General features: G+C 47.4%; 1 protein-coding gene across 1 annotated transcript in view; it reads right to left on the bottom strand.

Moving 5' to 3' along the window:
* PSTPIP1 (proline-serine-threonine phosphatase interacting protein 1) overlaps positions 1-1,619 on the bottom strand; it is a 35,369-nt gene extending 33,750 nt beyond the window's left edge. The window contains exon 1 of the mRNA XM_049782704.1: positions 1,584-1,619. Within this exon, the coding sequence (XP_049638661.1) occupies positions 1,584-1,619 (36 nt within the window). The remainder of the gene's footprint in view (positions 1-1,583) is intronic.
* Between the last annotated feature and the right edge of the window lie 12,024 nt (positions 1,620-13,643).

Here is a 13,643-nt window from a genome sequence, read left to right as displayed (position 1 = left end):
CCTGTGGGGGCATGGCTGCTCTTTGCCCCTGCCCCACACTAAGGAAGCAGACCCCGCTCTTTGCACTGAAACAGGTGTCCTGGAGGGAAGGCCATTAGGGTGTCTTATCTACCTGGACACCTGGGAACCCCAACTCTGTGCTTTGTCAAAGTTGTGACAGACTCACTGCACCACCACTCCATGCTACCAACCCTGCACTCCCCATCTGCTCCTGCAACTTATGTGGGATGGACAAGACAAGGGCCTTCCATCAGCCAGCACAGCTTAGGTGCTGCCCTGGCCAGACATGCCACAGTGTGGTCAGCACAGGTGGGTCACTCACGTGTAGGCCTAGCAGTGTTCTGGCTGAAGGAGCTGGAGGGAAGGGAGCATTGTGGGAAAGGGATGAGGGCAAGAACTCTTTGTGGGGTGTTAGGAGTGGGGTGTTTGGGCCCAGCCATTCTCAGTTCTAACCAACAAAGTTTCTGGTTTGCCCCAGAGCCTCTTGGGATAGCCAGAACTAGAGAAGCAGAGGGATGGTTGAGGAAAAGATGGAAAAAAGTGAAAGGGTTTGGGGTTCAAACTGCATTTGTGACTCTCAGTGGGCCATGCCCCTCCATAGATGCTGGGTACCAGAACTTCAGGGAGATGAGACTCAGCTGCCCCAGGCTGCATTTCATGATGTAAGCAAAGAATAGCCCAGCGCTAATCTCCTTGGAGGTCACCTGGAATCTGTAAGGCAGGTTAGTGGGTTCCCTTTTGGATGCCGGATGGTGGGGGGACTTCATTGAACTAAGTGACCTCCTTTGTGTCTGCTGTTATAGCAGGTGTAGGCACAAGTAGGGTAAGACTGCATTGAACGCACTGACCCCAATTCAATCCCCAGTACGCAGGAGTGACCCACCAAGCTAGTAGGCCTCGTGCGTCACCGGGTATGATCCACATTCCCCCCAGAATGACCTTGTTTAAGGTTCATACTCAGTTATCATGATTATTATTGTCATCACAATTATCACTACTATTACTATTATAATAATGATTATTATTGTGTTGATAATGATAGGAACTAAACCCAAGGTCTCACATATGTAAGACAAACCTCTAAGCCACTTCCTGGCCCTCACTGGTTGACCTTTGTCTCCAACTCTATAAATGGGGACAGGTGGGAAAGATGTAACATGCTTCACCCAACCTCCAGGCAATGAGGCCTAGATATGAATGAAACCAAGTGTCCCCCCCCCCATACACACACATTGGCACCTTCTCTGCTCTGCCTCATGTGGCCATGTCAGGCTCCTGCCCCTCGTTAGACCCCTTCCTGCTGAGGGGGACAGGGTGTCCCCAAACAGTCAGCACAGGAACACAGAGATCTCTCACCCCCTCGCCTCCTCCTGCATCAACTTTGCAGAGAAACTAGGGCCAGTTGGAAAATTCTGTCTTCCAGCTCTGAGGGGACAGTGGCACCCTCATCTCCCTCAGATCAACTACTGACAAAACGCTGTCCTGTTGCCCCATCCCTATCAACTGTCCCCCAGAAAATTCCACATCCCGGGCTTCCCAGGGGCCCAAATCCCCCATGGGCATAGCTCTGGGTTTTCACTTACCCAAAAGGCATCTTTGAACTGGAGCTGTGTCATCATTGTGGTCTTCTCCGCTCCACTCACTCTCCTGCCACAGGCTGGCTGCGCGGTGGCCCAGAACCAGGAGCCGTGCCCAAGAGCCCAGGCCTAGCTCGCAGTACCTCGGCCAGGCGCACAGCTGCAAGCCGGAGAAGAGCTGCCGGAGGCAGGAAAAGGGCCGGACCAGTTTTGTTTGGGGCCCAAATAATCAGTGAAATGAGGAAGAGCTGAGCAGGGGAAGGGAAGGGTGAGTCTGGGTGGCCCCGGCCCCTGGACAGCCCTGCGTTGATGGAGGATGCCAGGCACTGGGATTCCAGCAGTGCAGGAGAGGCAGCTCCAGAGAGAGGCGGCTGGTGCCCGGGCAAGGTGGAGGCAGCCTGGGGCCCCGCAGGAAGGTTGTGCAAGCTCCCCTGGGGCACTCACCCACAGGAAGTGAAGCCGCTGAGCCCCGCCTGCCACCTGCCACCTCTGGGTTCCTGCATTACTCTTAGTAATGCTGAGGAGAGGGACCAGTCCCAGAGGCCATCATCTTGACAAGCCCCAGGTCTCCTGGATCTGTGGGCAGTTGGGGACTGGCACCCTCTTCAATGGAAGAAAGACCTCACATCCCTCACTAGCAAACCTTTGGAGAGGCCGAAGACAGGCTCTGGCCCTACCTAACCACACTGAGACCTGACCCTTAGGAATCCACAGCCTGGGGGCAGAACTCCAGTGGGACAGAGGGGACTGAGGGAGGGGCAGCAGGTCTTCAGTCAAGCTTGAATCGATAGAGCCTCAAAGCATTGTCTCCCGAGTTTCCAGATGAAGGTTTTGAAACTGGAAGAACCTGGTGGTCCAAGGGATCAGGATTACAACTGCTTAGAGGTGAAAGTCTGAGAAGTCAGATGGACACCCCAGTTTTGATTTTCTGCACCTTCTCCTGGAAGGACATCTCAGTCTCAGCTTCCACCTCCCCCATCCCTGCAAGCCCTCCCCCACCCCAGTCTTTGGAAAAGAGGCAATCCTGCCACTTCTGGTTGGGTGGGGCACATGCTGGTCCACTTTGGAAGTGTCTGATTGGACACCCCCAGCCATAGCCCTGAGAAACCTCGGCTGCCTGCTCAATAGAGAGTACCAGCAGGGGCAGAGAGGCTGGAGCAGGCAGGCATACAAGAAGGGCTGCCCAGGTTTTCCCACAAATCCCCACTCATTCTGACTCTGCAGTCTCCTGCATGGCTGACAGCAGGAGTGGGAATGGGAGAGAGGGAAGCTCCTGTGTGCCCCCAAGCTTCAAAAATGCTTTCACTCTGAAAGAATTATGGAGCAGTCTCTCCCTTCCTCCAGGATGGGGAGGTGCTTAGTTTGGGGAACCACATCCAGTTGTGTTCAGGACTTACTCCTAACTCTATCCTCAGGGATCACTCCTGATGATGGTCCAACCATGGTTGGCCATGTTACTAGTAAGGCAAGCACCTTCACCCCAGTACTGTCTCTCCAATCCCCTGACAGCTCTCTCAACACTTTCTTCCCTTTTGTCTCCATTTCTCATCCATATAGGAAACTGAAAAATCTAGGTGCCAGGATACTATAGGGGCTGATGGTGTTTTGGGGTGAGGCCAGCCTCAACATCTGCTTCCCCAAGTTCCCTTGGAATTGACCAAGGACAAAGGGCAAAGCATCAAAGACAAAGACTGACATTGTGTTATTACCACAGGAAGGACTCAGGACAGCCCCCCACCCCATGAGGACATGGGGCAACGACAGCAGTTTCTTTGAGTTTTTTCATTTCCTTTCAGAGATAGCAGTTCCTCATGGAGAGAAGAAGGCATCAATTCTTGTGTCTCATCCTCCCAAAGTCCTCCTTACCCCTCATTCCCCAGAAGCTCTCCCCTGTGGTTCACTGGCCAAATGTGTCACAGAGTCTGTCTGCTTCACTGCCCCTGTCTGGGGAAGGGAATCCTCTCCCTGGATCATGTGGAGAGTCACAGCTGAAACCACAGACTTTTCATTCTGGTTCAAGAACTGTGAAATCTATCTACTCTCTACCCTCAGAAGGCCACATACTCATTCTAGAAAGATCTCTCCAAATGAGACATGGCTGGAGAAAAGGCATTAGAATCCCTCTGAGAGTGGATGAGCCTGGATGGGGCAACAGGATATATGTGGGGGCAGTTGGGAACGAGTATAGATGGAGGAGCTGGATACAGACATCTCAGTGATCTCAGAAAAGGCACCTGCCTTGTAGTCTCCCTCCACCACCAGCCCCCAGGGAGGGGAACCCAACCCTGAAAATCACAGCTTTTTCATGCTACTCCAGTTGCCCATACACATGGCCTTGAGATCTGGGCAGCTCTGGCTAGATAGCAGCTTTGTTTTTAAGGGGAATATCTTTCCTCTCAAAGGCAGGCTGGGCCCCATCTTGTTTTGCATAGTGTTTGAGCACGTCTGCTGGAGCACTCAAGAAATGTAGAACGAAGGCATGAGAATAAATGCAAAATGCAAAATCTGTGGTTATGATGCTCATTCCATAGCTAGTTCCCTGCTCCTGCAGCCACTTTGTCCTCTTGAGTCCATACCCAAACTCCAAAAGCAAAAATAGGAGTTTGCCTACCTACCTCCTCCAGAATCTGTCTTGTAAGGGCCTACAGACATTTCAAGAACTTCATCCTCCAGGACTAGCTCTAGCTTTTGCTGGCTCAGCATAAGTTGAAAATATGGGGTCTCTCTCCACAAATGGGCATCACCATTGAAGATTTACACCTTTTCTTCTCCTCTCCTTGTTTCTTAGTCCATCACACACTTTTGGTGCTGTCTGACACACTACCTAGAAGTTTGTAGGTCAGCTCCCAACCCCTCCTGTCTACTTGCTTCTGCTGGGATTCCCCTACGACCACACTGCCCCCTGGAGGTAGAAAAGTTGAGTCAGACAATTCCCCTTACCAAGAGGATGGCAGGCCCAAGGAGTATGGCCCAATTCATGCCAGAGTGCCTGAGTTCCTGCAAACAAGACTCTCCCAAAGAAGGGGCCTGCTAGTGATACAGGGACAGTAGGGAAATGGGCTACATGGGATTAGAGCAATAGTACAGCAGATAGGGTGCTTGCCATGAACACAGCCGACCTGGATTTGATAGGCTGGAGATACAACCATCCTCTGAAGATTAGGAGCTCTAAGATAGTCACACTTGGCTAGGGACCTCTGTTCCTCTCCGCCCAACATTTTTGAGAGAGCATATGGGCCACACCTGATGAAGCTACTCTCTGGGTGCTCAGGGGTCACTGCTTGGGGGACAAAATGGGGTGTGAGGAATTGAACACGGGTCTGCTGTGTGCAAAGCCAGTACTTTAATTTCTATACTATCTTTAATGCCCCACCCATTTTAATAAATATAGTCAGGAGCTTTGTTGGTTTCTTTGTGGTTCTAGGGATTGAATTCAGGACCTCTTGCATGGGAGGCTGAAAGGTCTGTGTGCTCTGTACCACTGAGCCTTGTCCCTGGTCCTGGTCCTGGAGCAGGTTTTGATGCCTGAAAAGTGGCCCTGATGTCTGAGGAGTGGCCCCCTGACAATAGGCCAGAATGGGGATCGGAATGAGGATAACAGCCCACTGGGAGCTGAGCACATATTAATGTTTTACTGAACTTAATGTTACCAACCACATGAAGTATTATGGTTTCCACTCTGCAGAGACAGAATCAGAGACTCATGGAAACAAGTCCATAACCTTGTCTGGTCCCCTTGAGAAGGCGGAGGGTTCTCTTCTTCCTAGAGTGAAGGGTTGCAGGGGAGGAATCCAGGGTCTGGGGCAGAAGAGGAGAAGGGGAAAGGAAGAAGGAAAGTTCCCAGTGTAAAAAGAAACAGGGGTGGCAAAAGTTGTAGCTCAGCTAGAAAGCCAACCTTGCCCCATACCCAGGATATGATCAGAGTATGTTTTGCTGTTTGATGGGGGAAACAGTGGCAGCTATAGCACTCTTCCGCTCATAGAACACTTTTGAGTCCACAAGGAACTTTCAGATTTACCCCGTATCATTGATTCCCAAGCTTGGTAGACCTTGGGGTGCTGGTCAGGTCCTTGAAACAATTCAGAGAAGTTCAAAGTGGACAACACTGGTGGGGCAATGGGAACAGAAGCCAGCAAGCAAGAAGGAATTCCTCCTCGATCTAAAATATTTAATGCTAGTCTAGCAGTCAGATGGTGGAGGCTATAGGCATGCTCAAGAGGGCTGAAGGACAGGCAGACAGGAGGGCAACAGGAATTGATGGGCAGGAGAGTGTCAGGTATGAATGGATGATCTGCAGAGTCCATTGGAGGTAGGGTCTCAAAGGTCAGGAGAGAGGCTATCTGAAGCCCTTGGGAATTTATAACAATAGAATGCCCTGAACTGTAGGTGAGGGAATCTGCTTGCACTTGAAGTTGTTTCCAAGAGTCAGACATGCACCTTTGAGGGTCAGAGCTCCTGCTGGATCTGTCCCCTTCATCTTACATGGGAGGAACTGAGGCCCCACCAGACAGAACAGTTGATGTGGTGTGCACAAGGCAGCAGGTGTGAGTGAGCCCCCTGCCACACACACACCGCCCTCTGGTTTTCTCTAGCAGATTTTGTTTTGTGTTTTCTATTATGGCAGCTGTCTCTCAAAAGAGTTTCAGACAGTTTTTTTCAGCATCCTCTCCCCAGTTGGGTGCCTTTTAATTTAGCCAGAAAATGATTTATTCACAGCAAGGAAAGGCTGGGTTTCAGTCCAGTTGGTGTTTAATTATCACTGAGAGCCTGGAATTCAGAGGCAGGAAACCTTGACTTGGCTCTTAGCTGGGCCAGAAAATGAATAGGTGAGGGCTTGAGGAGGGCCCAGATGCAGGATAAGAAGTGAGTTGGGGCAAGGTATAGAAATAGAATGTGTGAGCAGCACATTTTCTCATTTCTCTGATTTCTACATACTATTAGTTATAACTTTTTTTCTATAATTTTGTGATGCACGGGATTGGACTAAAGGCATTATACATGTAAGGCATATATCTCATCACTAGCCCATATCCCCAGGCCCATCTATTGTTATGATTTTGAATTTAGAAACAACAAATATTATTCTCTTTACCTAGATTTGCCAGATTGCTTCAATTTTACCCTTTTTGCTTTTTTAAAAGTTATTGTCTCTTTGGGGACTACACCTGGCTATGCTCAGGGCTTACTCCTGCCTCTGTGAACCAGTGCCAGGGACCCAGGTTGGCCACATGTAAGGCAAGTAAGTGACTTACCTCTTTGCTACTATTTCTACCCTTTTAGCTACTTTTACTCATGCAAGCTAACTCATCATTTTTTAGTACATTTTAGCCCTAGCACCTAAATTCTTCAATACAAGGACATTGTATTCCATAAGCAAGTAGTTTTTCAAAGTAATAAATATAACATTGACATTCTATATTGTTTTAGGTACTCCATGCTCAAATTTAGTTCCATCCACATTCTGATTTCTTTAATCCCCTCAGGTCTCCTTTTATTTTGGGTGGTGGTGGTAACACCCAGAGGTGCTCAGGGATTATTCCTGGCTCAGCACTAAGAAATCACCCCTGGCAGGCTCGGAAGACCAAATGAGATGCTGGAGATCGAACCCAGGTCTGTTCCAGGTCAGCAGCAAGCAAGGCAAATGCCCTACTTTGTTATCACTGCAGTCACAGGTCTCTTTCTATTAGCAACAATTGCCTCAGTCTTGGATTTCAGAACCTTGACCTTATAGAAAATTATAGATAGGACATTTTGCTAAATGTCTCTCCATTGGGGCCCAATTCTCATTTTTCCATCTGGATTATAATCTCCCAATCTGGCTTTTGGGGGGCAGGAACATGATCCTTTTCTGTCTATCCCATCAGGAAGGAAGTATAATGCATGTCATGTTACTTTTGATCATTTGTCACCCCCTGAGATTTTTCCCCATTTTCTTTGCCCCCTTTTCGTGATGAATTGGTATGTTAGAGGAAAAATCATGAAAACTGTTGTAAATAAGTGTGATTGCCATTGGTCATTGTCTTATTTAATCATATATTACTTATCATTTATGGAGGAAAGGATGTTCTCATCCCTCATTTATTTATTCTCTTATACTATAAGGGGAATCTCTTATGCTATAGGATCTCTCACACATTAACAGGGGCCCTCAAACTTTTTAAACAGTTAACTGTATCTCAGACCATTGAAGGGCCAGACTATAGTTTAAAATAAAAACTATGAACAATTCCTCTGTACACTGCACTATCTTACTTTGAAGTAAAAAAAAATGAGGAACAAATACAATATTTAAAATGAAAAACAAATAGACTTAAATCAACAAGTTTACTAGTATTTCACTGGGAACTATGGTCTGCTTTTGGCGAGGCCGTAGTTTGAGGACCCCTGCCCGAGACTGAGAGGAAGGAGTCAAAAGACAGAGAAGAAGGAGGGTCAGAAGGTACGACGCACATGCCATTGTGGGCCTGGGATGGTTGGCTGCTAAGCAGGACAGGCAGTGGCAGCAAAAACATAAGTGGGCCAGATAAATGTCCTTAGAGGGCTGCATGTGGCCTGCGGGCCAGAGTTTGGAAACCATTGCCTTATAGTAACGAGGAGCCAGGAATTCCTCCTCCATTCATGAGAACATATGATCATGATTATATGTTTTGATGCTCAAGCTTCCCCATATGAGGTCTTTCCAAGTCCCATCAGTGTTCTGTGACTGTGGTTCCACTATATTTTGAGCACTTTGTCGCTTTCTACCTCATCTCATTTCAGGTTCATCTTGGAGCAAGAATTCAAGGAGGGTTTGGGGGAGTATGACCCACTTCTCTCTCTCTCTCTCTCTCTCTCTCTCTCTCTCTCTCTCTCTCTCTCTATCTCTATCTCTATCTCTTTCTCATGTGCCTCTTACAGATTCAAAGAATAAAAATATGGCAGAAGGATTCAATTGACAGATATTTTTTCTTTTTTTTATTCTCTTTTTCCCACCTTTATTTCTCATATCTGCTTTTCTTTGGTTTGGTGCCATCCTCAGGCAAATTTTGTAAAGGCTGAGGTCTCTTAGACACAGAGAAAGACTTCTGTCCTTGAAGTCCCTCCAAGGACTAGTCTGATTCTCTAAAAACATCACTGGTTGTTTCATTGGTGGATCTAGATCGCAGGTTCACTTCTGGAACCCCGGTGGGTGGGTTGGAAGACGGATCTGAGATCTAAGTTCAAGAGGAAAAGAGATGTTGGGGCTGAGGAAGGCCTCCTCTCATGCACAATTTTAGCCACAAGAATGTCTTCCCAGAGCTTCCTTTCCAGGCCACCAGATCTGAAACAGCTCTGTCCTCCCTGTTTTTCTTTGTCTTAGCACCCTCCCCATATCTCTCATTGTTCTGTTGTAATTTATAGTCTGGAGTTTGCTTGCGTGCTGCTGTGAGTCTCCTTGCTCACCAATTCCTGCTGTTCTTCTCTCATTCACGATGGTCTCCTGGACCTCCAAGGTGCCTGCATACAAGACTCTGAAATAATAGTTGTTGAAAGAATGAGTGAAGTCTCCCCACAGAGAGCCCCTTCTCCAATCTTCTCTCCAAGTCTTTTTCTGGGTAGGGTTTTTAGGAGAGGAAAAAGAGGAGGGGCAGTTCACACATTGCTGTGCTCAGGGCTTACTCCTGGCTCTACATGTACCCAGGGATCACTCCTGGTGGGCTTTGGAAACCATATGTGGTGCCAGGGTCAGCTGCAAGAAAGGCAAGTACCCTACAGAGTACTACTGCTCTGGCCCCTATCTGGGTATTGTTGTTGGTTTGTTGTTGTTTTTTTTTTAACCAACTCTGGAGGCCCCATGGAGTTGTAGCCTCAGAGCTTTCCTTGGTTCTAGCTTGGACCCTCAGACGCTGAAGGAATAGCACCTTCAAGGGACACAGCAAGGTGAGGAAGGAGAATTCATTTAGAGTTTAAAGATTCTTTGCCAGAATCCTGCAGCATTACTGGATTTCATTTAGAGCAATAATCTCGAGCTTCTTCCCATGGCTTCAGTCCCACAGAATTGCTCTCCACACACCTGGCTGGGGCATGAGGATAAGTTTTGGGGAACCAACTAAACCTCTGTTAGTCTGTTCAGGTCTATTCAGCATTAGGGTGGGGCTGGGAGGCCTGTCCCCACTTACTGAGCTGTGTGAAAGGGGCAAACATAGAGCTCATGACTAGCAAGCAACTTGTGAGTGAATTCTTTTTTTTTTTTTTTTTTGGGTGGGGGCCACACCCGGCGTTGCTCAGGGGTTACTCCTGGCTGTCTGCTCAGAAATAGCTCCTGGCAGGCACGGGGGACCATATGGGACACCGGGATTCGAACCAACCACCTTTGGTCCTGGATCGGCTGCTTGCAAGGCAAACACCGCTGTGCTATCTCTCCGGGGCCCGTGAGTGAATTCTTCAGAAATGTGGAATGCCACCTGGGAGGGAGGGAAGGGGAGGCTCTAGTCAGCACTTGAATTCCAGCCTCCTATGTCAATCTGAAACTAAAGGAGTTGAGCCTGGTGTGTATGGGAGCAGAGAAAGTGACCTGTCTCATCTGACTTCTGGAACTTCTCCTCCAGGCATGTGCTCTCTCTGGTCCCTGCCCTCTGTTTAATTGTTTAGAATTACAATTGTTTGTATATGTGACTATGGCTCTAATGACTTTTAAATGTGTTTAACTTCTTCCCTGACACTTAATAAAATGCATTTTTTGGGTAAAAATACACATTGAGGGACTTGGGTGAGACACTTGCCTCGCATACAACTAATCTAGGTTCGATCCCTGGCAACCCATATGATTCCCTGAGCCCCAGAAATGGTGTCTGAACTCAGAGTCAGGCATCAGCCCTGATCACCATTTAGAAACAAACAAACAAAAACAAAAAAGAATGCACATCCAAAAACAAAAGTAACCACATGAATGACTGGAGCAATATACAATGAATAGGTTGCTGTGTAGCACACAATCAATCCAGGTTCTATTACCATATGCCATATGTTCCTCAGAGCCCACCAGGAGAACCTCTGAGCACATAGCCAGGACTGAACCTTGAGCACCACTGGGTATGGTCCCTATAACAAAATAAACAGAAAATTAACTTTTTGCAAGGAATAACAGAGAGGGATTTAGAGGATGCTCCTAGAAGAGCTGTGTCTCAGTCAAAACTAGGGCCAGTGAACAGAGATAGGACAGTGTATAGGGTGCTTGCTTTGCATACAACTGGTTGTATGCCCTGCACCACATATGGTTCTCCAAGGATATTCTCCAAGGGCTATAGTAATTACTGGAATAAAGATTATGGTGACTGTGGAGTCGACAGCCAGGCTGACTGGAGTCTGGGGTGAGTGGTGGATTTGACTCCTATTTCTTTTTTTTTTTTTTTTTTGGTTTTTGTAGTTTCTGGGTCACACCCGGCGGTGCTCAGGGGTTACTCCTGGCTGTCTGCTCAGAAATAGCTCCTGGCAGGCACGGGGGACCATATGGGACACCGGGATTCGAACCAACCACCTTTGGTCCTGGATTGGCTGCTTGCAAGGCAAACGCCGCTGTGCTATCTTTCTGGGCCCTTTTTGTTTATTTTTTTGTTTTTGTTTTGGGGTCACACCTGGCAACACTCAGGCTCTACTCCTGGTTCTACACTCAGAAATTGCTCCTGGAGGGCCCAGAGAGATAGCACAGCGGTGTTTGCCTTGCAAACCAGGACCTAAGGTGGTTGGTTCTGAACCCCGGTGTCCCATATGGTCCCCCGTGCCTGCCAGGAGCTATTTCTGAGCAGACAGCCAGGAGTAACCCCTGAGCACCGCCGGGTGTGCCCCCCCCCAAAAAAAAAAACAAAAAATAAAAAATAAAAATAAAAGAAATTGCTCCTGGCAGGCTCAGGGGACCATATGGGATGCCGGGATGCGAACCACCGTCCTTCTGCTTGCAAGGCAAACACCTTACCTCCACGCTATCTCTCCAGCCCCTTGACTCTTATTTCTAAAGACTAGCACAGGTTTGTTGGTTTTAGATACCAGAAGCGTGATTATAAAAAAACTTCCAGGTGAGTTAGTCATCAAAATAGCTACAAGCCATCGTAAATGATTCCAACTGATTTCCAATGGGGCTGATGAAGGAGGTACCATCAATTTGAAGAATTGTTTGATGGTGTCTTCTACCATACACTAATAAAAATGAAAACCACAGTAGGGACCTGAAGTTTAATTCTGGATCGTCTAAAGGAAGTTTTTTTTTCATGATTTTATTTCTTCATTGTTGTGCTTCCAAATCAATGTATTTGTATGCCTTGCCCCAATATTGGAGAGCTAGTCTTTTGTTCTCAGCCTAGAGTGACCATGTGGTGATGTAGTAATGTCTTACTGATTTTTTAATAAATCCTTTTGTGTAAAATGTGTATTAAACTAAAATGTCTTGTCAAAGCTCAAGAAATTGCACCTTACAAAGACCATGAGGTGGAGAGAAGCGCCCCCTAGGCACCAGAGAAGTGAATAGCATTTGCTGAAGTGTTGGTTAACTTGAGTGGAGATCAGGCTGGCAGTTTCTCCTGGCTCTTCTCCAAGCAGTCTGGTACAAGCAACACTCAGGCCTAAGTGGCCATAGTGGAGAGGACAGAAATGGCTGGGCAAGTCCCTGGAGGAGCACTGATTCATTCAAAGTCTGAAATGCTTTTGAGCATCAGCACACAGCTCCTAAAAAAATTCTCTTCAGCCAGTATTCCAAGGAGACACGTATCTCAGATTGCTGAGCACGCTACATTCCCTGTGTGTTAAATAGCCCCAGAATCAGACTGGAGAGACAGTACAGGGGTTAAGGCACTTGCTTTGCATGTGACCAACTGTGGTTTAATCCTCAGTACCCCTTAATGGTTCCCTAAGTCCCTCCAGAAATGATCCCTGAACACAGAGTCAGGAGTAAATCCTCAGCACCGCTGGGTTTGGATCCCCAAACAAACAAATAAGCCCCAAAATCATGGCAGACAGAGCTGTCTCATCAGAAAACTATCAACTTTTCATGTCTGTGATTCATCCTGGTGTGTGAGTTTCCTGCAAAATTAAGAAGGCAATCTTGGGACCTGAGAGATAGCACAGTGGCGTTTGCCTTGCAAGCAGCCAATCCAGGACCTAAGGTGGTTGGTTCGAATCCCAGCGTCCCATATAGTCCCCCGTGCCTGCCAGGAGCTATTTCTGAGCAGACAGCCAGGAGTAACCCCTGAGCAACGCCGGATGTGCCCCCCCCCCCCAGAAAAAGAAGGCAAACTTGGTGGAAGTCTGTGCCTATGGAGACCTCACCGTTAGTCCTTTAGATCTTCCAGACCAGGCAGAAGCAGTTCTCAGCTGCCCAGTTCTTCCCGTGGGAAAAGCCCTAGACTTATTATCACCAAGGTGTGAGCTTCTAAAGCTATCCATTCTAGTACAAGTAATGCTGAGTACTAATGGTGAGACTTTAGGCAGCTGAGAAGAAACTGGTCCAATGGGACTGAGAGACACCACCCGGCCCACCAGTCTAATGACCTTTGGGGAACAAATCATCCTGATGTTTAAGTATAGAAGAATGCCAAGTAGAGAAGAATGCCAGTTGCATCTTGGAGGTACAATATGAATTTTTAATAAGGGCTATAGTTTTAATAAGTGCTATACGTTATGCCCTCAGAAGATAAATTTGTCCCATAAAAATGTCTTCTGGGGATCTAAAGACAGTATAGTATAGTGGTTTGACTCCTAGCACCACAATTATGACTGAGTACTGCCCTAGAGGCCTCTAACGCTGCATGTGTAGGCTGCATAATCCTGAGCATCACAAGGCCCTTACATATCCCCTAATACCCACCAAATGTCTTCTGAGACACCTTCTTCATTTGTGTGCCTTTATTTCCTGTAGGCTTAGGGTAAAGGCCAATTAACTAATCCTTGGGGGGGGGGGGGAAATAGCTAAAAGTAGTAGAGAATCTGCCAAGAGTTTGGTACCAGCACTGCAAGGCTTTCAATCTAGTATTATTTTAAAACCACTTTCCCCCAACAGAGAAAATAGTTCTCTCTAACAACCTTTAGAGGAAAGTGATGTACTTAAGTTTGCATTTC

This window comes from Suncus etruscus, chromosome 1 (genome assembly GCF_024139225.1).
Source record: "Suncus etruscus isolate mSunEtr1 chromosome 1, mSunEtr1.pri.cur, whole genome shotgun sequence".
In the NCBI taxonomy this organism is placed as follows: Eukaryota; Metazoa; Chordata; class Mammalia; order Eulipotyphla; family Soricidae; genus Suncus; species Suncus etruscus.
This window is presented reverse-complemented; position numbering and strand designations above follow the sequence as displayed.